At 39.9% G+C, this 22,950-nt stretch overlaps 2 protein-coding genes and 1 long non-coding RNA gene across 5 annotated transcripts; 2 read left to right on the top strand and 1 right to left on the bottom strand.

Moving 5' to 3' along the window:
• Positions 1–1,421: 1,421 nt before the first annotated feature.
• Positions 1,422–17,107, top strand: EMB2752 (embryo defective 2752). 2 transcript variants are annotated; one of them, XM_089927393.1, is made up of 6 exons: positions 1,472–1,563; positions 3,250–4,898; positions 7,512–7,713; positions 9,391–10,163; positions 10,871–11,697; positions 16,323–17,107. In XM_089927393.1, the coding sequence occupies exons 3-4, from the start codon at positions 7,531–7,533 to the stop codon at positions 9,490–9,492; spliced, it is 285 nt and encodes a 94-aa protein (XP_089783519.1). In that variant the 5' UTR covers positions 1,472–1,563; positions 3,250–4,898; positions 7,512–7,530; the 3' UTR covers positions 9,493–10,163; positions 10,871–11,697; positions 16,323–17,107. The 2 variants fall into 2 exon arrangements, with proteins under 2 accessions (XP_008796573.1, XP_089783519.1); XM_008798351.6 differs by lacking the exon at positions 3,250–4,898 and having other exon boundaries at positions 1,422–1,563.
• A 216-nt stretch (positions 17,108–17,323) lies between these two features.
• On the top strand, positions 17,324–22,505 carry LOC148699922 (uncharacterized). The gene is made up of 2 exons (XR_015973822.2): positions 17,324–17,534; positions 21,710–22,505. It is a non-coding gene; the product is annotated as an uncharacterized LOC148699922 (long non-coding RNA).
• LOC103711987 (NAD(P)-binding Rossmann-fold superfamily protein) lies at positions 20,063–22,201 on the bottom strand. Of its 2 annotated transcripts, none has more exons than XM_008798349.6 (5): positions 22,066–22,201; positions 21,718–21,977; positions 21,497–21,590; positions 21,296–21,407; positions 20,063–20,508 (listed from the first exon to the last, which is right to left on the bottom strand). In XM_008798349.6, the coding sequence occupies exons 1-5, from the start codon at positions 22,199–22,201 to the stop codon at positions 20,367–20,369; spliced, it is 744 nt and encodes a 247-aa protein (XP_008796571.4). In that variant the 3' UTR covers positions 20,063–20,366. The 2 variants fall into 2 exon arrangements, with proteins under 2 accessions (XP_008796571.4, XP_008796572.4); XM_008798350.6 differs by having other exon boundaries at positions 21,306–21,407.
• Positions 22,506–22,950: the final 445 nt, after the last annotated feature.

The following is a 22,950-nucleotide window of genomic DNA, read 5'->3' as shown; positions in this document are numbered from 1 at the left end:
AAAAATTAAATAGATAAATGCATAAATAAATCAGAAAGCTTATATTTTTCAGTTTTATTATTCTGTTATTAATCTTTGGTTATTCGAACTTTTGATGAACTTGTCAAATTTTCTCCAAATTCCAAATCATCATCTCTAGCTAAATCAATTGTTATCTTAGATTACAGTTTTAATATGTCAACTGAGATTTCTTTTATTATTTCTATTGCTATGTTGTAATGCATATTTCAGATTTTAGAAATTTAAATTAATGTTGAAAACAGTGACGTGGGTTTATAATGAAATAACAATTCCTAGGCTGAATCTAGCCTGAAATTAAGCTCGGAATCAAGCCCGAGGCCCCATCGGAGCCTAAATCTAACTAGACCCTAAGCTAGTTTGAGTTTGGACTCGGACCGAGCGGCGCTTCGGTTTTGGTTGGTGAACCCGAGCCGGAACCAAGCCGTTCGCCCGATCGGATCCATCCGTGATTTCCCCCCGATCGGTCGATCCTCAGCCCTTCAATTTCCATTCCTAATTTCCCTCGGCTTTGAGACCCTTCTATCCTTCGGCTCGCCGCCGCCGCCTCCGCCTGTCCAGTCCCCGCTTACTTCTTTCCAACCCGAATCCGGCATCTGAGGTAATAGAGAGATCTTTTATAAAAAGTGGGGGAAAAACTGAGAGTTATAGTCCAAGATAGAGTAAAAAAAAATTTGTGAGCTGCAGTACTATAGAAGTGAGGATGGCTAAGTAGTTGTTGCTTTTGCATCACTTTCCCACCACCCCGATCAATGAATTGGTTTCTCTAGAGAGCATAACCAAATTTTCAAATGCAACTCAACCCTTCAACATTCAGTCTACCTCCCAGCAACTCAAGCTGATGATCTTTGTCATAGAATGGCCAACCTTTCTAATATTCACCATCCATTGGCTGACGTGACCAAGGAAATAGATGCCATAACTACTTCCACCGATGATCTAGAAGTCAAGATTTCTTCCTTTGAAGAAGAAGTTAAGCTTGCCCTGGATGCATGTATGTCAGTCCAGGATAAATTGCAAGCCTAGAAGGACTAGATAGCATTCCTTGAAGTCGAGTGCCTGACATCTACAAAGAAGTACAACTCCTGGAAGAAGAGTAAGCGAAGCTGGAATACAATAATAATAATCTTTGGTTGGAGATGCAACTAGAGATGCATGCAACCAAACAGCCTGTTGTTTGACATGTAACCAATCCAAATTAGCTAACTCTAGGACTCGGATTTCAAATTTATGCAGAAATACCATTGTCCATTAGATGGGCCTTACGTGACATGTGGGTCTTGTGTTGGGTCCGGTCGGGACAGCAGGACTGATTCAGGACTCCGTGCAACCTGGCCAAATGGGTTTGCTGTGTTCAGGCTCGGGATTCGGGTCGGGTCCGACGATCAGGGTTATTTTGGTAATTTCGACCTGCCTGAGTATATCTTCTTATACACCCGGGTCGCCCACCGACGCGTTGTTGCTGGAAGCGAGCTTCTGCTCTTGCGGCGTCGTTCCCCTTCGCCATCTTCTTTCCTCTCCTATCAATCCTTGAAATCGCCGAAGGTATTCTCTCTTCTTCTTCTTCTCCTCTCGGTTATGTCTATCAGCAATAGGCTATTCTATTTTTTTTCCTTTTACCCCTTTCCCTCTCTAGTCGGTGATATTAGGGTTTAGGGATTCTCATTGAAAGGGTTTTAGGGTTCTGTGGCTTTTCCTAAACGAACTGGATTCTAGGTTAGGTCTTGGTAGATCCTGTTGGTTGTCTAAAGTGGAAGGGTTTGCTTCCATCTAGGGTTGCTCTCTGGTACTTGGGTTCGCCAGGGGAATTCGGTTTTTTTTTCTTTTTATGCTCTCTATTTAGATATTTATATGATCTTGTTTCATCTTGAAGTTTTATTTGTGGATAATATGTTCGGATGCAAGCTTAAGCTTATTATGAAATAGAGTACTAAAAATGCTTTTTTACTTGTGAATTAAAATTCTAAAACTAACGCTTTATGTTTTTATTGTTTTCCAGCTAAGCGTGTAGAAGTGACTGTGTGTAAGGACTTTGCTAGTTTCAATTACTCTTTATGGTTGTGTTACATGGTGATTTTTAACATAATAGATAGCTATGACTGATTGATGAGTTCATGATATAAAAACCTCTCCTTTTTAATGGTAGCTTGCTGGACCTGAACATTACACGCCTCAGAGTCATAGAGGAGAAGGTCGTGGTCCATGAGCTGCTAGATTGATTCCACGCTAAGAAACATGCACATGCTCAACTACATGGTCTTATTCTTCATTTCTATAATAAAATTTAACCAAGTGAAGATCCTATCAACTTATCCATGTCAGATAACGTGAATACGAAGTTGAATGATCGTCCATACAAATTCAGCTCTAACAACTGCCTGATGTCCTGAATTTCTACGTATCAGAAAATCTTCTATGGTTTCAAAAAACTTGCAATTTGCAGGCACTTTGGTTGGGAATATATCCTCAGCTATTACCCCCCATTGCATGAATACGTACATATATGTAATTATTTTTTCTAGAACTTGACATTTAGCGAACATGAGGCAGTGAAAAAGTGCACTTTTGTCAACAATGGATCACTATTTTCCCAATTATGGTCAGATTTATCCTACTTATAATGAACCAGTTGTATATGAAATGCCCATCTTGTGTCCAACACTAACAAACATCCTGAGTAAAATAAGGGGGGCTCCTCAGCGGTCCTGGATACTAGCAATAGCATAATCTGGAGCTACTTTATAGACCTTGAAAGAAGTGCTGAAAGGCTGTAAGCGAACGCGTTGTGTCTGATTATGACCATACTTGCATTATACTTGCTCACACTGAGGATTAGAATAATCTTTGAGAGTAGCTGGTTGCATTTATCTCCCAATCCTAGGGTAGATTACTTGCCTGATGGGGACATCAGAGCCCTTCATCCAGATGATCCTGAGCCTCCGGATTGAGCCAGACTCGTTTATTTGCATATTTATTTTATTTATTTTATTTCTGGGCTTGTTTGCATTTTAGGGCTTATTTGTGTTATTTGTGGGTTTATTAGGATTTATTTCTGTGTAAGGGGATTTATGCAAATTGTGTATTTTGGCCCTATATATAGGGATCTATTTTCATGATTAGGGTTTAATGAAAGTTTAAGAAATTTTCTCCCCCACGTATCCTCCTCCTCTCTTCTTCTCTTCTCCTTCTTCTCCTCCTCTTCCTCCTCTTCTCCCTCTTCTTCTGGAATAGGTTCTACATCAACTTGGTATCAGAGCCTCGGCTTTGCCACTGCTGCCAAAGCCACGATCCAGCGTTCCCTTTTTTTTTCCCTCTTTCTCGGTGTTCACCAGGCCCTCCCTCCCCTCTGTCGGTTTTCACCAGAGAAAAAAAAAAGGAATCTCTCTCTTTCTCTCTCGGTTCAAACCAGAGGAGAAAGGAAAACCCCTTTGCAGGTACCCTGTTCCCGTGGCCACCCGTCACCGCGCTCGCGGCCACCGCTTCTATCCCTCACCGCCGACAACACCAGCGCCGCCGCTTTGATTCGCTGCCGGAGGTCACCGTGACCCCACGGAAACCCGCCGTCCTGGCGTCAACCGTGTGGCAACCGTCCTGACGGAGGAAGTTTTCGGCCGCGACCCCTGTGGCCACCGTCCGTGGCCAGATCCGGGAGTGGGACACCGCTCTTCCTCTCCGTCGCCGTCCTAACGCCTCCCTCCGCCGCTACAACCCGAGTCGCCCGCGTCTGCCGCCAATCGCCTGCATCGGGCCCACAGAGGAGACCGCCGCCGGGAAACCCGAGATCGGCTGCCACCGTTGCCGCCGAGCCGCGGCCGCGACCTCCGCCCCGCCTGCAGCCGCCGCCGTGAAGATCGACGCCCTCCCGAATTCGTCGGGAGGTTGAAGAAAGAATCAGGGTAACGGGTAAGTTCTCAACCCGTTAACCCACAACCCGGTAACCCGGGTCCAAAAAAAAAACCGTGCACGTGAACTGCACGTGCTGACGTTAACGGGTATCGGAGCGGGTTGCGTTCTAAAAACCCGAATCCGATGACCCGAACCCGAAAGGGTTCCAAAAAAAAAAAGCAAAAAGGAAAGGGTACCTGTTCATCTTCCCCGATCGTCTGCCCGCCGCTGTTGTCGTCGCCCCGCCGCCGCTGCCGCTGTCGTGGCTCCTCCGCCGCCGTCTTCGCCGAACCGCTGAGGTGTCGCCGCTCCCTCACGGTGCTTCCCCGTCGCCGAGCGCCGTCGTCTCCGAGCCCCTCCTTCTCCTCCGTCGTCCACCGCCCGAGCCGCCGGTGCCCGAGCCGACGCCACCATCCCGCCGGGGCCCGAGCCGACGCCACCATCCTGCCGGGGCTCGAGCTGACGCCGACGGCCTCCTCATACATCCCCTCCCATTTTCCTCACCACCGGCCGACTCCACAGGCCGCACGCCGCCCTCCTTCCGCCGCCCACTCCTCCTCACGGTCCGACTGCCCCGCCGTGTACCTCTCCCCATCTTTTGCACCGCTGCCGCACCCCTCCACCACTCACCACCGCCTCCTCATCCACAGCTCACCGCCCTCCCTTTCCCCCTCATCCCTTTTCTTCTTCGCCCATTGCAACTCACCCGAGCACCTCTCTATCGACCCCAGACAGGCCCCTTTTGGGCCGGGCCACCCACTGCCTCCTCACAGGCCCAAGCCAGCAGGCCCTAACTACAGAGGCCTGATCCCATCTCACAAACTCAGCAGGTCCACTCTCCTCCATTTTACAAGCCCAGCAGACTAGCCAAAGTGCTGTGATCAGATCCAAATAGAAGCCAATTGAAGCCAATTGAAAAGATCCATCAGCTGCAACCGCGCACCGATCGTCGCCCAGCCCACGAGCACACATCCTGGTCGCCTACTTCACGACAGGTAATAAGGTTTCTACTTTTTTTGGGCTTGTTTATTTAATTATGTTATGGTTCTCTTGCATGATAGCCACATTTTGAAAACTTACTTTTGTTGTCAAAATTTAGAACATAGAACCCCTACTTTCAAACCCATTCTATTCGCCTTTTTAAAATCTAGATATTAAATTAGCACACCTTAGTAACAGGACGTTTCTCGATATTATTCGATCAGATTACTTTAGGATCAGAACAACTGTACTACTTGATTGCAATCTAACTTCTTAAATTGAATAATCTTAATCCTTAATTCTGAATAACCGAAGTAAAAATCAGCAACATTTAAATTTAAAGTTATTATTATGAAGACTTGCTGATTTCTGAAATCATAATAGATTGCATTAGTAGGTTGTCCTGCATCAAATTTGGTCCTACATTATAGTTATTAGGGTTTCATTAGTGACACTGCATTTCACATCATCACCCAGTGTCATCATTGCATGCCAACCTGTAGTGATATGAAGTACTATCTCAGTCAACCTAAAACCCCTGTAGCTACCATGAATTTCGACATTTTGAGGTCTATCAAGGAACAGATCATTGCCATGCGGGCTGGATACAAGGAATTCACACAAGAGATCCATGAGCTCATGCAAAATTCTAGAACCCCTACACCGCTAACCCCTGTTGCAGCCCAACCTAAAATCGGTTTAGTTGCACCACCTGTAATCCTTCCCCATTTTCTTGGGCACCAAATCCAATGCTCAAGATGTCAACAATTCGACCACATAGCATCCCAATGTTCCATTAGGACCTACCTGATTACTGAACCAGAAGCTAGGAGCCAAGAGGTCGAATATGTCGAAAAAGTCTATGAACCAAATATAGAAAACTATGAAGAAGACTTTGAAGACGAACCTATAGAATTAGATTTTGTTCAAAACGATTTGCCAAGAAAACTATTGATCTAAGTACAACCAAGCCACTTCACATCACTACTGTGGAAGAGGTAGTGATAGATATTGAGAGCCAGCCACCTGAATTGGCACTTGTAGCTAGAGATACCCATGTGGAGTCCAATCTTGAACATTCCCCTATAGTAGTTTCCCTTCTAGAGGAGTTTAATGATGTAGTCCCTGATGATCTTTCGGATGCACTTTCTCCGATGCGTGATATCCAACATGCAATTGATCTAGTTTCCGGAGTATTTCTGCCTAACCTTCCACATCATAGGCTCAACCCAAATGCATATGCTAGGACCTTGGATTTAATATTATCGACAGTTGAATTTGCATATCATAGTTCGGTTAACAAGTCCATAGGTATGAGTCCATTCGAAGTGGTGCATGATTACAAACCTAGGCAACCCATAGACTTATTTTTCATGTCTCATCAGTATAGAGTCGTTGAGTCTGCATAATCAATTGCATCACATCCATATTCATTGCATCAAGAAATCAGCAATTGTAGTCACTTAAATAACTTAAAATATAAATCCCTTGCTGATTTATACAAACGTTATAAAGAGTTAAGTGAAAAAGATTACGTCATGATAAGAATTAGGCTTGAACGATTTTCTTCAGATACGTTTAAGAAATTGCAAACTTGTAGTGCAGAACCGTTCAAAATCTTAAAGAAAATTAGTTCGAATGCATATGTTGTGGATCTTCCTGATGACTATGGGATTAGTGCGACATTTAATATTGAAGATTTAGTCCCATACAAAAAGATAATATTCATGCCTTCTGACCCCTTTATTGATATACCTGCCCATGTTGGACACCCTGACCTATTACCTGCTGTTGAGCCACCACCTCCCAAATTTCATGCACGCAGAGAACAAATAGAACATATATTGGATGAGCAGGTTATTTCAACCAGGAACGGTGGTTACGAACGTTACCTTGTTCGGTGGAAAGGTCGACCAAAGTCTGATGTAACGTGGATTTACAGAGCACAGTTGCAGCGCCTTGACCCCGATCTTCTGGAGCAGTACGACAGCCAGCCAGACTTGTACTCGATGGGGTCGAGTTTTTCTCACCCGGGAGGAGTTGATGGGGACATCAGAGCCCTTCATCCAGATGATCCTGAGCCCCCGGATTGAGCCAGACTCGTTTATTTGCATATTTATTTTATTTATTTTATTTCTGGGCTTGTTTGCATTTTAGGGCTTATTTGTGTTATTTGTAGGTTTATTAGGATTTATTTCTGTGTAAGAGGATTTATGCAAATTGTGTATTTTGGCCCTATATATAGGGATCTATTTTCATGATTAGGGTTTAATGAAAGTTTAAGAAATTTTCTCCCCCACGTATCCTCCTCCTCTCTTCTTCTCTTCTCCTTCTCCTCCTCCTCTTCCTCCTTCTCTTCTCCCTCTTCTTCTGGAATAGGTTCTACATCATTGCCACCTCGAGATCTCAACCATGGTTACAATTTAACTCAGTTACCTCATCGTTTCCACGCCCCCCCCCCCCCCCCCCCCCCCCCCCCCCCGTTTTTGGCACAGAAGAGAACTTAGAGAAGTCCTGGATTTCCATCTCTTGGTCGATCGTGGAATTCGAATCACTAATCCATTTAGGGTATAAACGGCGAGTGGGCAGGTTGCCTAAAACTTTCATCTTTCTTTGATTCTTTGAAGGAATTCTTTCTTTCCACGGATGACAACTAGATTTTGGAGGTGGTATGCCGATAGGCTGTTCTACAAGTGGGAAAAGACTGTTCTTTGGGATATGGTGGAGCCCTACAGGCGCCCGAGATCCTTCACACCTCTTATAACGGTCTATGCAGCTGCCTTCTACACTGGCGTTGTAGGATCCGCAATAACGGAGCAACTGTATAAGGTACACACGAACTCATGCAGTCCTCATTTGTTTGCCCCTGCCTCTAGTTCGTCAATTTCTGATTTTTTTTTTTTGGCTTAAAGATTTACTCTAGATGGTGCTTAAGATGATAAACGATCATTTGTTTCTTGATTTTTATGTAATTTGAAAGAATTTAATTTAAAGGCTATACTCCATGTTCAAGTGTTATCTTTTTGTACTTCTTGATGAAAGAAATAATGGTCTGTGCATTGAAAGGGATTGTCTTCTTGTATATGATGTGTAGAGTAATGAGGAGACTAGTTCTCTACTATAATTTAGTTTTTGGAACTTCATGCTATTTTTCTTGTAATGAACAATTCCTACCTGAGACTTCTCCTCGTTCTTTGTACTTCGAGGTCACTATATTGAAGCAATTCAGATGTGTCTGTAATTATGTTTCTTGCTTTGCATATTTTTCATAAGAGCATAGGTTCCTAAATGCATAAGTTGATGCAGCATAAACGTGACATGCAGGTGCTCTTTCTCAAAAAAAGAAAGAAAGATACATGAGCTCATATCAAACAAATTCTTCTGCTTTTGATTCAATGAACCAGTTTATTATCTTGTACGATCCTAAAGTGTTGAAAGTAAGTGATTCTGAGAAGAAAGTTGAGGGGCATGTCAATCTTGAATTTTCCTCCGTATAACTTTCTTCATTGAAAGGTCATTTCTAGAATGATAGAGAAGAAGTATGCTTGTTACATATCAATTAATTTGATTTTCAGTTAAAAAAACACATTTTTATCTGTTTTGTTTTTTTTCCCTTTTTTTTTAAGGGGGGGGTGTGGTACAGTAGGAGGGCTATGGTTTTCCTGATGTCAGATAATGGCTATGGTGGCTGGGTAGTTTCTGAACTGGTGGAAGGGGGCATTTGAAGAAGGGGAGTGATTAGGGTAGATGCCACAAGAAGATTGCAAGGGATTGCCACCCCATTAATAGACGGCTGATATCTCCATTCCATGGGAAGTTACATTTTAGTCATTTTCACTATTCTTATCAAGAGGAATATGTTGATGCATGCCTGGTGTGAAAGGAGATCGGTGCCCCACCAGTGACTTCGCAGAGAAAGGAGTATTGGAAACTTATTGGTTGTTTTGTTTTGCCTCTCTTCCTGATGTCCCTAGTCAAGTTTTTCTGTGAAAACAAGTAGACTTTTTCTTCATATAAACATGGTAATTGGCAGACTGCTTGATCTTGTGTAGTGACAGTGTAGATGTTCTTTTGCAATGAGAAAAACAAGTGAAAGAAAATAGACAGAAAGAAAAGCAAAATTCTGTTGCTTTCCCAGTTTTGTGATATTTATTGTTGTGTCGATTGTTAGGAACAAAAATAGACATGGTTCTGTTGGCATATGCATTAAAAAGTTGCCTTAATTTATCCATGATATGTTTATAATGGCTGCCTTGATCCAAAGCTGATGTGAAAAGTCAGAATTGGCCTATGGAATCTTCGTTGTTGATAGGAATGGAGTATATCGAAGGCCAGCTGCATTATAGCTAATTATCTGCCTGTATACCCTAGATATGTCTTAAAATAACTTTGCTGCATCGTATATGTTCCCTGATGTCTTACTATGGCTGTTAACAAAAGTTTCAGCTAACCTTTAGGTCCTAGGTTTTAACTTTGTTTCTTCTTCTTCATGATGTTGTTGAACAGGAAAAATATTGGGAAGATCATCCAGGTGAAGCAGTACCTATTATGAAGCCAAAATTCTATTGGGGCCCTTGGAGGATAATGCAGGGAGATGTTCCAAAATAGTAAATGTTGTGGGAGAGCTGAAGTTCACCTTGATATCTAATGTGATCCCCTTTAAATGATAGAAGCCGATTGCAGTTGCAATATGGGAAACTACATTTTATTAAAATTGTCAAAAAAAAGGGTATTATGAGTCTTTTGTTTTCTCTTTGCTGATATGAAAATAATGGTTAACTACATTTTTTGAAAATTGTCAAGGCCCTTGTCTTCATTTTTTTCTGATTGTCTGTATTGTTCGGAGCAATCTCTCCTTTCTATGATGACTGGTATTACCCATGTTTTGGATGGACATGCTGCTTTCTCCACCCTTGCTAATGCTCGGATCATGGGATTGATTTTTAATGGGAATTCCAGGGATCTTGTAAGTTAACTAGGAGCAACAGAACCAATATTGGTAAATTATTATATTATGGAGCACTTTAGTATGCTGAGCAGCATTATTTGATATAGAGGTGAAAGATGTATCCAAGAATTGGACTTCTGATTATCTGTGGGCAAAGAGTGGTGCAATTGTGAACAGTTAAGTCTCCAGTGAAAAAATCTTGGTGGAATTTAGAGCTGAAAGTTGGGGAGGTTGAGACACGCCTGAACATACCAATGGAGGCAGTACTTTCAATTATTTGACTCTAGTGATGCCTCAACGTACCCACAGTGCTATCCGATTGTCCTAGCAGGTATTTAATGCAGCTTCAATGTAAATTGAGAAACCTATTCTATTAACATTAAGTTTGTCATTGCAGGACTCAACTGCTTATGTTTTCTTCATTTCTTGATGAATGACCAGTAGGGTGCAATATTGTCAAGCAATTAAGAGGGCATTTGATTATTCTTGCTTTTTCAGCTTGTTTGCTCAAATTTTCTCCATCTGTATGCTAACATGTTCTCAAAAAGTTCATCATATCCCTGCATCATTTTTCCATTTTACTGAATAAAAATATATTGTCTCAAAGATGAACTGCAGAGGGGGATGGGTACAAAATTTAAGTTAGCTGTATTGCATTTCAGGATCCAGTTTGTGAAGATATTGCTGAAGCTTATCAGATTCTTGAAATTCTTTTTATGATAAATGCATGTGTCTTGTATCTCATCCACCTAGTTTTCAAGTTCTTGGAACCCCCACCTGATAAATTCTTGTATCTCATTCTAGTGGATGCATCTCCCTCTATCTCCCAATTCCCCTTCAAGTTCAAACCCCGACCTGCACCATCCACGGCCCCCAAAATTCTTCAGGCAATAGATCAAAGAAAATTATAAAGATCACAAAGGGCGTCTCTTGGCTATCAGTTTGATGAGGGCTCCACTTTGTTGAATTTCATATTCTTTTCCCTGATACTTTCTTATCTCAGTTTATAATTTAGCCTTATTCTTCTATAATCTGCAGATGAATTCATCAACTATATTTGGCACTCAAATATAGGAGGCCAATTGAACCAGGGATATTGTCGCTAAAAGAGATGTGTCATCGTGGATGTGCAAACTTTGACTTACAATCATTGCAGCTCCCAGAAATCACATTTTTTACACGGGCATCCTCCTCCGCCTCCGACGCCGACCTCCACTCCCCCCACCGCTCCTTCCCCTCCGTCCTCCTCCTGGTCGTCGCTGACCACCACCTCATCTTCTTGGATGCCTGCGTTCGCTCCCCACGCCGCCGCCAACCCCGTCTCCTACCTCTGCGACAGCCGCCTCTATCACCACCTTGCCTCCTCCGACATCCTCCACGACCCCGCCCCCCCCCTCCGCGGCGGGCTCCACCTCCGCCCCTTCCTCGCCGGCGACTCCTCCTTCCCCTTCCTCCCCTTTCTCCTCCGGCTCCTTCTCCTCCTCCTCCCCCAACCCCAACCCCGTCCATGACGCCTTTGACGCCGCCCTCGCCAAGCCCGTGCCATCTCCGTCGAGCTGGCGTCGCCCTCCTCAAGGGCCAGTGGAAGATCCTCCGCAACTTCAACGTCATGCTCGACCATGCCGCGCAGACCATCGTCGCTTGCGTCGTGCTGCACAACATGTGCCAGATTGCCGGGGAGCCCGAGGACGAGGGCAAGTACCTGTGGCAGGATCCGACGGAGGCCCCGCAGCCCGCCTAGCCGCTGGAGAGTGAGCGGTCTCTGTATTACCTTGGGGAGAGCCTGCGGCAAGCCTTGGTGGGTGATCTCTAGGAGAAGCAGCAGAGGTTGTCGGGGACGAGGTCACATCAGGATGTCAACTGAGGTGAGATGAAGGCTTTTCCACTTGTAGTTGATTTCAATTTACTTACTTGAATTTCTAGCTAACAATGCTAGGATACGGTTTTGGGTTTTGTTTGTAGGTTGTTGTGTTGAAAACTGTAGTGGACATTCCCATTTTCATCACTGGAAATAGTTGTTTGCAATTTTTTAGTTGTATATGAGCTGTAGGTTAATTGTATATGAGCTGTATTGTTAGCTGTATTCTTAGCTGTATATGAGCTGTATATGAACTGTACAGAGCCACCTTCTACTGTAAAAAGTAGGCTATGGCACTATTTGAGGTGTGGAATTAAGAGCAAATACTTCTCTCCTTTGATATTCTCTCCTCCCCTCTCTACATCTCTCTCTCCTCTCCTTTCTCACTTCACACAATTACATGCCAATGCTTCAATGTGGTTGAAAGTGTTCAAATTTTCCTTTTTTGGTTGATGTAAAAGACAACAACATGAATGGACATTCTTCATATTGTATGGACATTAGGTGCTTTGTGATACCTTTTATAATGAATGGATTAATGCTATCAGGATTCTCAAGGTTGACAGGTAACAACAGTGGACTCAAAGTTGTGCTGAACATTAGCATTTAAATATGAATGTATCTTAGGCTTTTAGAAAGAACCAGAGGTGATGGCTCTGTAAATAACTCCATGAGTAACTGAACATCTGAGCAGGAGTCTTTCTACCATTAGTATCGATTTACATATAAAGATTGAATTGTGATACAAAGGAACAAACTGACCAAGCATCATTTATTTTTAAGGGGAAAAAAACTAAACACTTTGTGAAACATGAGAGCTAATAGTGTTCTCTCGGGCTGAAGCTTGGTACTGCTGTTGATATTAATGGTCGTAAAGATCAGACTAGGACCAAACAATTTATCTATTCCATGTCTGTAAATTATAACCAACTTTAGCATTACTACTAGTCTAGACTAGATGACATGAAAAATTTCCAGAAATAAGTCATCCTTCAACTCCATTAGTTTCCATGCATTGGTCCCTTTTATCACAGCGGTCATGATAAAATCATGACAATCCATTTCATTATGAAAGAATCTGAGAAGGCCTGTTTAACAATATCTTGTGTGCCTTGCAACTCTCTGAAACTTCAGTTCATCTCTTATTTTTATTACAATTACATTTCTTCTGCTGTATACCAGTTTCTCCCCTAGCAGCGCTGGTGTAACATTATGGACCTACTCAAATTGGATTGTAGTGTAGCCTCCTGTTGATTAAAATATGAGGAGGCTAACAAATCAGACTATTAGCATTATTTTGAGATTTTATATGCTAGCTGTCTGTAAATCTTTGTGCATGTAGTTTTAGGCAATGCAGATTTTGATTAGGAATGATTAGTGATGGGTTTCTAGGGCTCCATTGGGGGGTAGGGAATGCATGCAAAATTGATACGCTGGCCCTTATTGGTTCGTAAAAGGGTTTATTTAGGGACCAAGGATTGGTTTGATGGCCAATCTGAGAGAACAACTGGTAACATAAGATAGCAAAAACCAGAAAAGGGGAATGACAACAAGAATAGAAGAAAAAGAAAGCATTTAGAGAGGAGAGTAGGAGATAAAAGAAAGAAGTGACGGTGAAACCTTAAGGAAAACAAACTGCAAATTTTCTTACATGACATTGGACCTCTATTGTGTATAGAATAGACGAGCAAAGTACCTCTCAAGGACTCCTGGAAGCATTGCATTTTTGAAGTCTTGCCCAAATGTTACTGAAGTAAGATCACCAATCTATCTTCCAAAAGCACCTAGACCTGAAGAAATTAATTGGACTCAGTTTGATTAGCAAGACATTCACCTAACATCCACTAAGAGTTTAAGAGCTTTTCAATAATCCTTCATATTACCCAAAACATCAAAAAGATCTCAAATATATCACAAGTCTCCTATTTATCCAATTGAAACTCATATCCTAGAATATCTCTTTGCAACTGGTTGCATCAGTTGCTTACACTTTGTGTAACTGTCTTCTGTGTTCATTATCTTTGCAAATTACGTCATTGATGGTGGAAAGGTCAAAATATCCCTCTTTCAGGTGATGAAATATGCATTTAATTTTTTTTTTTTCAAGTTAACCCAAAATTTTTTAGTTCATGTTCATGATCAGATGGATTGTTCAACAAAAATGAACTTTATGCTCTACGTTATAAACCATGTCCGTGAGACCTGGAGACAAACTGTGACTTAATAATTACAGGAAATAGAATAAAGAACAAGTTCATGCTGAATTCCATGCCATTGTCACGATCATAGTTTTTGCCACTTTTAACAAGTCTTCAGCGGAAGGGTCATAGCTCCTCTATTTTAATTCATTGTTTTTGAGGCATTGGAAAGCTTATTCATGCCACATCTAATAGTGTTAAATCAACTTCAAATTATTCATAGACCTTGATGAAGCTTGTTTTTGACCTTTATTACTATTGCCAATGATCTGTTGGCTGTAGTTTTGCTCTTAGAATTTGACTTGTTCCCATTGTTTGTTGCATTAGGAGAAAGTGAAAATTCCTTAAAGATTGTTCATTTTTGATGTCAAAGTTATAATCAAGTTTTGAGCGATTTACCTTCTATCTCTTGTTGATGCAATTTTTGTTCTACAAAAAAGCATTAAGATATGACATTTCCATAGCCTTGATTGTCAAAGATGATATCACTTTACTAATAATCTCATGGACGGGCAGCATTATTGAAGGCCAGTAATCTCATTTTTTTTTAACATATTCATTTCTTTAAGAGTAAACATGATTCTTCCCTAATCATGTTTTTCCATGCCTTAGTACTACCAATGACTTGAATGTAGAACTTAATGTCCACCACAGAGAGCACATGACCATGTATCAGTTCAAGAAGGTGTGTATTGTGCTTGTAATTTTAAAGTTTGGAGAAGATAACTTTTGTTTTGCTTAGCAACTTGTTGGTGATTGCTAGAGAAGGAGCAATAAGAGACTGCAGGCTGGCTTTTTAACTTTTTTCTTGTGTTTGAGAGTTCCTTGTTGCCCTAGCACCACACTTGAGGATAATATTTTTTTTCTTTAAAAAAAAACTTGTTACATATAATATAAACATGTGATGAAAAGATATATGATAAGATAAACAAATGATAGAATTATTTTACTGACTCCTGTTTTATCATTTATGTTCAAATTGATTTATTAGGATAAATTGTATCCTGTACAATCCACAAATCTTCTACTTACAACAGGCGATACCTCTATTTTCTTATAGTGCAACTAAAAGACTTCTGTAATTTTGCAATTCTTACATGCTTAGATGTTGTCCTTAACATACTGAATCAATTGTAACGTAAGTTGATATGATCTCCTGAAACTTTCTAGTGCCTTCAACCGCTACAACTTTCTAATACCATCACAAAACTATTTATTAGCAGAATTCGTACTATTTTAATTTGATTCAGCTTATTAGGTTGAAGCGATCACCCATGCAACAACCTAATATGAAGATATATCTGGAGACAAAATCTGCATAACTAAAAAAAGATGTTGAATAACTGAACCATAATTAGATTTATGTTGTTTAGAGTTTAGACGATTTCTCAATATAATATCAAATATTGTTGATAGAATCCCTATGGTTTCCACTTCAGCAACCTACAGCATAAGTAGGTTGAGTTACCAGTAACGATGGAGTACAGTACAGCATGTACTAACACAACAAAAATGAGGTGACATAGCATGTGTCAGCACAAGGTGATAAGGAGGGGCGTATTGATATTGATGCCTTACTAGTACGGTATGGTACTGGACATATGAATTGGTATGCACTTGTTGATCCTTAGTTCCATGAAAAAAGAAGTTTTTTTTTCTTTATTTTCTATCAGTTGAGTAATGCACACTCTATGAGTCCGATATTCATACTTTTATTGGTTGCATATTTATATTGCACTAGTGATCTTAATCTTCTGGAAGTGACCAGACTTTGTTTCTTACCAAGTGTTGGAATGTCTTTGGCATTATATATCATCTGCCAAGAGTTTTTATATGGGTCACACCTTATAAAAGTTCTTTTGGTTCTTCAATTTCTTTCGTTTTGTAACCAATGTAACTTGATACCTCATAATCATAGGCAATCTTTGGTGCACATAAATACATACATAGATATATATGTCTGTTTTTGTATGCATGTATGTGATTATGTTTTTGCATGAATGCATATATTTATATATACATGTATAGATATACCTATATGTACATATATAGGCTAGAAATCAAAGATTATGCATTTTTGAGATCTTTTACCCATTCATCAAATGAAAACCAAATTGACCATTTCAACCATATGATATCATGTTTTAATTTGATCTATAGTTAAGAAAATCCAAATTAGTTGAAATTTTATCTATATATGTTTTAAGAAATTTAGATCATGATCAATGGCTTGATATTACAAATTATATAGTTTATGTTATGTTTTTTTTTACTAGATATATTGCTGCCATTCATTTTCTGCCAACTTGATCTATTGCCAGGAGACCTCCACAGTAATTAAAAAAAACTGTTTCCAATTATTTTATATATTTTACATCATGACCTACTCTGCTGATTTTCATTTTTAAAAGATCCTTCATTTGCTTTTGACTAGGAAGTATTTGGGATCAAATGCTCTCAAAAGCATCTCAGCGTAACTCTCTCTCTATGTATATAAAGAGACGGAGAGGAAAGTGGTCCATTCGCAGAAGGAAAAAAGGAAATGAAGGCATAGAACATATATGCACACATGCCTGCATGCAAGAATTCATGTATCAGTGTATTGCTAAGAATGGAGCAAAAGACAATGAATTCATCTCAGATTTCATCTCATATGGGCATCTTGCGCATTTTCATTGAGCAGATAATCCATCACCATCATGCCAATTAGAAAGGGCTGAAGAAATGTGGGCTGGGCCAAGTTACTGATTCTGAAATTTATGCTGACCTGAGTATTGGCACCAATTGCTTGAAGATCTGCTCAACCAATTGCCAAGTTTAGATTTGTTCTTCTGACATGTGGATCTATGCATATCGACAGGCTGGTCCAGCAGCCTCTCTTTCGGCTAGATTGGGATTTCATTCTGTAGTCTTCCAGTGCAAGATTTAAATTCTCTAAATGAAAAAATGTTAACCCAACCTAGCCTAATCCTCTTGTCACTTTTATGATGGTGTGGTCGTAGGGTTACTGCAATAGTTATCATTAGTTTTGGTATGCATGCAAACCCTTAAATATCATCGTTTTGTTTTTGCTTACCACCTCAGAATTTGCTGGTTGATTTGAGAAAGCTGTTTTGCCATTGCAATGTGTTGCAGAGGATGTTGGCTGAGATTTGAACTTTCAAAAGAATGTCTTTATTTGATAGTGAAATACCAATAGCAAGTCCATGATTAGATTATTTATCTTCCTGGTGATTCTTAAAGCTAGATGGCGGATGTGAAACCCCAACAGGGATGTTGTCAACTGTCTCTGATGATGTTATTGGATAAATAAATAATCGTAAGCACGGCCATTTATAAGGAAAAAGGTATGATATTTAGTTGCTGAGGTGAAAATCTGAAGACAAAATAAAAGAAGATCAAAGGTTTTGAATAGTCCACGTTTGGAAGGTATTGTCCTTACCCAGCTGATCTTTTCTCTGAATGATTTGGTGTCTAATGAATTCAGCAATGATTTCTATATGGTCCTCGTATGTTTGGTGCCAGGTAACGAGTGTTATCATCATCTTGATGGAACAAGGAACTCCTTTCTGTCCTGGTAGGCCAGGCTTTGATGAGTCTGTGACAAAGACGAGATGAGACAATGACAAGGATATTGAAGCAGTTGGTAAGTCTCGATTTTACCTGTTCTCTTTAACGAAATATAAGAAATGGTGGAGAGATTTTACCACTACTTTTAGCCTCTTGGTCTGTCAAATTAGGTGATAGCTAAAGAATTATGGTCATAATATTGCACTATCTACATTGCTTTGGCTTGGTTCTGAATTTTATGGGCCAGTTTCAATCATTTGAGCTCTTTTGTATCTGGTTAAATCAATAGAGTACTTGCATGTTGGTCAAAATTTTCTTGAGTTAATCATATAATTAGGCTTGTGTGGAATCTGATCTAAACCATGGATGTTGAGATCATGACTTGTTCGGTCAAAATCAGGCTAGGTTTGGATTGCAAGTTTCATAATGTTCCATGACATGCTTTTTAGATCATCGGTGCTAAGTCAAATGAGTATTTATGTTGTTTCCTTCTCTCAAGTTGTCACTAATTTAGATTTATCACTCTTACCCTTCTATTTGCCTGCCAAAAACTAATGTTTACCTTTATAATCATAATGTTCACTTTGATCGGGTTGTTGGACGGTCCCTCGTTTTTATTGGATTAAATGCCTGCATCCAGAGATGCAATATCATTCATCCGGCCACACTGCACACTGCAATCTAACTGGTGACCCCGGTGTCCACTGAGGAAAGGATATATGGGACCATTTATTTGAAGAAGGTTTAAAAGCTTTAGTCTTTTCCATATGTTATGCTGATCTTGGTCCTCTCATCTTTTGTGCTATAAGCATTGCCAATCAGATTCTAACATCTTTCTGCTCCCATTTATCGGGGACAGCATTGTTGCTTCAATTATATATGGTATTGCTCCATTAGCGTAACAAGCAAGGACCTCATAAAAACTAACTAGAAAGTATTATGTGGGTTATTTGATCCTGTATAAGTATTCAAGATCTTTCTGGTGAGTAACTGATGTCGAAGTAAGCATATGCCTGCTCGAGTTTTTACATACTCCTCCTGTTTAAGTCTGGATGTTTTCGTTAGGCTTAGGATCCAAATCCATTCAAATTTAATTACAAGTACTACGATCAATCTATGGTCAACTTTAATGAGTCTGTGCTACAGCATCCTTATTCCACATAAGTCATAGACTGGGTTCGTTTTAATACTATAAAATATCACGTCCAAAATTTGGGACATAATATGACTATGCTATCAAGGGGTAACGCCCATGATAATATAAATCCAACAATCATAATTTGTATACAAATCCACCTCAAGTAAATGTATAACATAATGATCCAAATTCATTATTCATTAAATAATAAAGCAAACATCGATTCAGAGCGTTTAAATCTAAATAAGAATATTATAATCCGTAATTCTTAAAATTTAGAAAATCATTAACTATAAATTTAGTTAATTAAAATACTAAAATTTTTCTACAAAATAAATTTGCTAGCGCGAACTTTAAATCTGGATTTGATATCATTTGCAACAATTCATGACCTCATCCAAAAGCTAGCCAGAAAATATTATTTGAATTTTTTGATTTTATATAAGTACTCAAAATCTCTCCGATGAATAACTAATAAGGGTCACACGGATCCTCATATACCCATGAAATAATGCTATCAATGAGTCATCTTCTACCGCACTGTTCCTGAGTGATCTCTCAGTCTAGACAGGAAATGAGCATAATTTCTATCAATTTTTTGATGGTCTATATGACGTCACCACATTTGATAAGCTGGGGGAGGCCCCCTTTGGGCTCGGAGATTCTGACATCGACTTGATGGCGAATCTTAATGATTGGCGGTGACCTGAAAATTTTGTCTCTAACCAGAAGTGTGTAAGCCGTAGCCTCGCAAAATGATGGTGCTTTCCTTTTCCCTTAAAAGGTGAGTGCTTGGGAACTTCGGTGCTTTCAAAAATTTCGCCAAAGCATTTGTGAAAAATATCACCAATACAGTAGTCTCAAGTGGAATATTGCTTTCTCTAGTGGAATATTTGCTTTCTGTTCATTCAAAAAAAAGGAAAAAAAAGAAGAAGAAATTCTTCCAAGATTTTGCTGCATTGCCTCAATGAAGTTGCTTAGGCACTGTGATATTGTGCTTCAAATTCTTACTCAAAATTCCAGTGGAAAATCACAACTTCATCAGTTATAAATGCAATAACGAAAACACTTGTCGCAGGCCAGCTAAGATTTTCCTATATATACACTCTGTTAAACTATAAGTATCTTTAACAATCAGCTCCCAACATGGCATCAATCTTCTGTGCATGAATTTAGGGTAAATATTTGGATATTTATTGTTTTTAGATATGAAAACAAGTGTACTAGTATCACCTATCAATCTTAGCTCATTAATTTGGAAAGATATGTGTGGTAGCACCATCAAATATTTTTATCTAGATTAACGCTAACAAGGATCAACCCATAACCTCCTCATATATGGAGGATGGTTCCACTCATTAAAAAGATTCAACTTTTAAGGAAGGCTTCATTCTTTTTTGCTTACAAGTAAAATTTTCTCCTCCTTTAATAAAAAAAAGTCTTCTTTAAAAATAAATAGACAAAAGTAAAAATAAATTGCTATTCTTGCATAAAGAAGATGTAGAAAGATATAGTGTCAAGAACACTACAATTTGAGTGCATCCAAGAAGGACACGATTTTCTCCCCATAACCATATGCTTGGACATAATCGGACATAGTAATCAACCTCGGTGGACCCACCCTTGATTGCTACAAATTTATGGAATCCTTATAGCTGGAATCAAGTTACAAGAGCATCCACCAACCCCTACCTAAACAAACATGATAAAATGAATCATGACACCACCAAATCCCCTTATTTCAATCACTCACAGCAGTATTTTTGGTGCTTAAGGTATTTGGTTTGATGATGATCGTAGATTGATCTCCTGCGTCCACGCACTCTTATCTTGGTTGTGGATGTGCCAGTAAGTTTGTGCTAGTGCATCCGGATCCATTGTAAGGTCTACGCTTTGATCTCCTCGTGACGATCTGATTAAGCCTCATCAAAAGAACTCAAAAAATATCGTATTTTCAATGGCAAGTAATAATGTTTTCTCAAAAGGGAAAATCACTTATGAGAACTTGACTCCATTTACCTTTTAATTTTTTTTTTCAAAGACAAAAAGGGGAAGAGAGAGAGCCATTCTTGTATTCTAATTGCCTGGGTTCGAAATCTTAAGGATAGACAAATGTACAAACTCTACCTCTTAAGCAGGGGTTATGACCAAGGTAATTAATCTGATTACTAGGTTTCCCAATGATTGGCCAACAAGGACCTTGGTAGTTGGGTCGAGATTTATCCGTTATTGTTATAGTATAGGTTCTTGGATGGACAAAATACAACAGCTATGCTTTAAAATGCACATAATATATATATATATATATATATATATATATATATATATATATATATATATATATATATATATATATATATATATATATATATATATATATATATATATATATATATATATATATATCTCTATCTGTGTGTGTGTGTGTGTAAACTATGAGAATGATCTAAAAAAAGGATATTGCATGCAAAATCTTGAGATACTATGAGATGGAAGCAGAGTGTTCTTCTTGCAATTTCTATTTGTGCACTTTTCGACCTAAGATGGAGGTCAGAATAAATACAATAATGATGAATGAAAAAAAGAAAAAATTTTAGTTGTTTCAGAACGAGAGAGTAGAGAAATTCGATCTGTTGTCTTAGAAAGAAAGGTGCTGAGGAGTGGAATTAGTTGCTTATGATTATATATAACTAACCAACCTGGGCATACCAATTACTCCATCGATGATAACATGAGCAACATGTACACCAGATGCTTGGAACTCTCCCGCTAGACATTGCGACAATCCCCTCAGAGCAAATTTCCCACAACCTATTCGTAAAGCGACTTAGCATTAGCCTTAATCTAGATTAACATACAATCTCATACAATAGAAAGTTTTGTTTGGAATAAGATCCTACTTAATTCACAGTTGCCTGCAAAGCCACTAAGAGAAGCCGAGGAGCCGGTGAAGATGATGGTGCCTCTGCCCCTCTCGACCATCCCAGGAATCACCTTGGAACAACATAAGCTACACATCGTTAGAATGAAAGCATTGGTACCAAACAATCCATGGTACTTGTCCAAGTGAAGGCCATGATCAGAATGCATGAACAAAGCTCAATTTTTTTCAGGTGCCTGCCTGCTGCGCACAATGGAATGGCCCCACTGTGGAGACCGCGAGAGATCGCTTGAAAGACTCGAGGCTAATGGCAGTGAATTTGGTGGGCTGGCAGGAGACAGGCTCGCTGGCATTGTAGACAAGAATCTCCACGAAACCGAGCGAAAGCACGCCTTCGAAGGCCTCGCGCACTGACTTGGAGTCGGAGCAGTCGATGCGGATAGCGAATACTTGAGCTTTGGCTTCCCTGGCGATCTCCTCGGCGAACCTCGATAGTTTGGCTGCAGGATAAACGCATATGCTGGAGATTGGAATCGATGATTATTGATGAGGGAAGAAGAATGAAATAAATGGATGGATGTTGCTTACCGAGGTCTCGTGCGAGGATGGCGACGGTGTAGCCTTCATAGGCGAACTTTCGAGCAATGGAGCAGCCGAGTTTGGGGCCGACGCCGACGATGGCAGCGATGCCTTTGGAGGAGCACGGGCTTGACATGGAGCGCATGTTTGGCAAGTTGTCAACCAAAGGAACAAGTCTTTATTCCGGAGGAGGTGGTGGGGAGAGAGACGGAGAGAGAAAGAGAAACAGATGAGATGTGTTTGGAGCTCCTTGGTTGCCCTTTTAGAGAGGTAATGGTGAAAAGCAATGGGCTGCCTTTTCATTTTATAGCAGCTGCAATGCAGCGATCTTTCTTTCTTTCTTTCTTTCTTTCTTATTGGGTTGTGTTAGAATCCATTGATTGATTCATGTAGTCTATACCGATATTTTTAAAAGGGAGAATCATAGACACGTCGCACATTCATACATACATATCTGAGAAGTTTTGTGTGGTAAAGGAATCAAGGTTCGATTGTGTCTGGATTCAAGCAACTAGTTAATGTATTACAAAATTAAGATTGCTAGGTGCTATGCACTCAAATCACCTATAAATTAATTATTTATCTAAGTAATGCGACCGTCATCTTACCCCTCCCCGTCTCTATCTCGTGATCAGACTTCATGTAAGGAGGCTTTAGGTTTTTGAGATGAGTGGTTGGTTAAGAGCACATGAAGCCTTGGGTTGTTTTGGTAAGCTGTTGGTTAAGAAATATGAGCCCAAAACACTGTGCCTAGACTTAATTCTTGTTGGGTTTAAGTCAAATCAACAGTTTCATATATTTGACCTATGGATTACTGAAGCATCACCGACAATGTATGCTATGCAGTCTTCGCCGACAATCAAAATATCTAAGCTAGATTTTCTCCTCATGTAA

This window comes from Phoenix dactylifera, chromosome 15, assembly GCF_051530095.1.
Source record: "Phoenix dactylifera cultivar Ajwa chromosome 15, Ajwa_hap1_PhDact_Kaust_v1.1, whole genome shotgun sequence".
In the NCBI taxonomy this organism is placed as follows: domain Eukaryota; kingdom Viridiplantae; phylum Streptophyta; class Magnoliopsida; order Arecales; family Arecaceae; genus Phoenix; species Phoenix dactylifera.
The sequence above is the reverse complement of the archived record's forward strand: the minus strand, read 5'-3'. Positions and strand labels throughout refer to the sequence as shown.

Bases quoted from the DNA above. Each gene is read 5' to 3' on its own strand.
- EMB2752 (XM_008798351.6), top strand. From the start codon at position 7,531: ATGACAACTAGATTTTGGAGGTGGTATGCCGATAGGCTGTTCTACAAG. The intron at 7,714-9,390 runs GTACACACGAAC...GTTGTTGAACAG, and splicing joins TAACGGAGCAACTGTATAAG to GAAAAATATTGGGAAGATCA.
- LOC103711987 (XM_008798349.6), bottom strand. From the start codon at position 22,201: ATGCGCTCCATGTCAAGCCCGTGCTCCTCCAAAGGCATCGCTGCCATC. The intron at 21,978-22,065 runs GTAAGCAACATC...TTTATCCTGCAG, and splicing joins CATCCTCGCACGAGACCTCG to CCAAACTATCGAGGTTCGCC. The intron at 20,509-21,295 runs GTTGGTTAGTTA...AGGCTTAATCAG, and splicing joins GGAGTAATTGGTATGCCCAG to ATCGTCACGAGGAGATCAAA.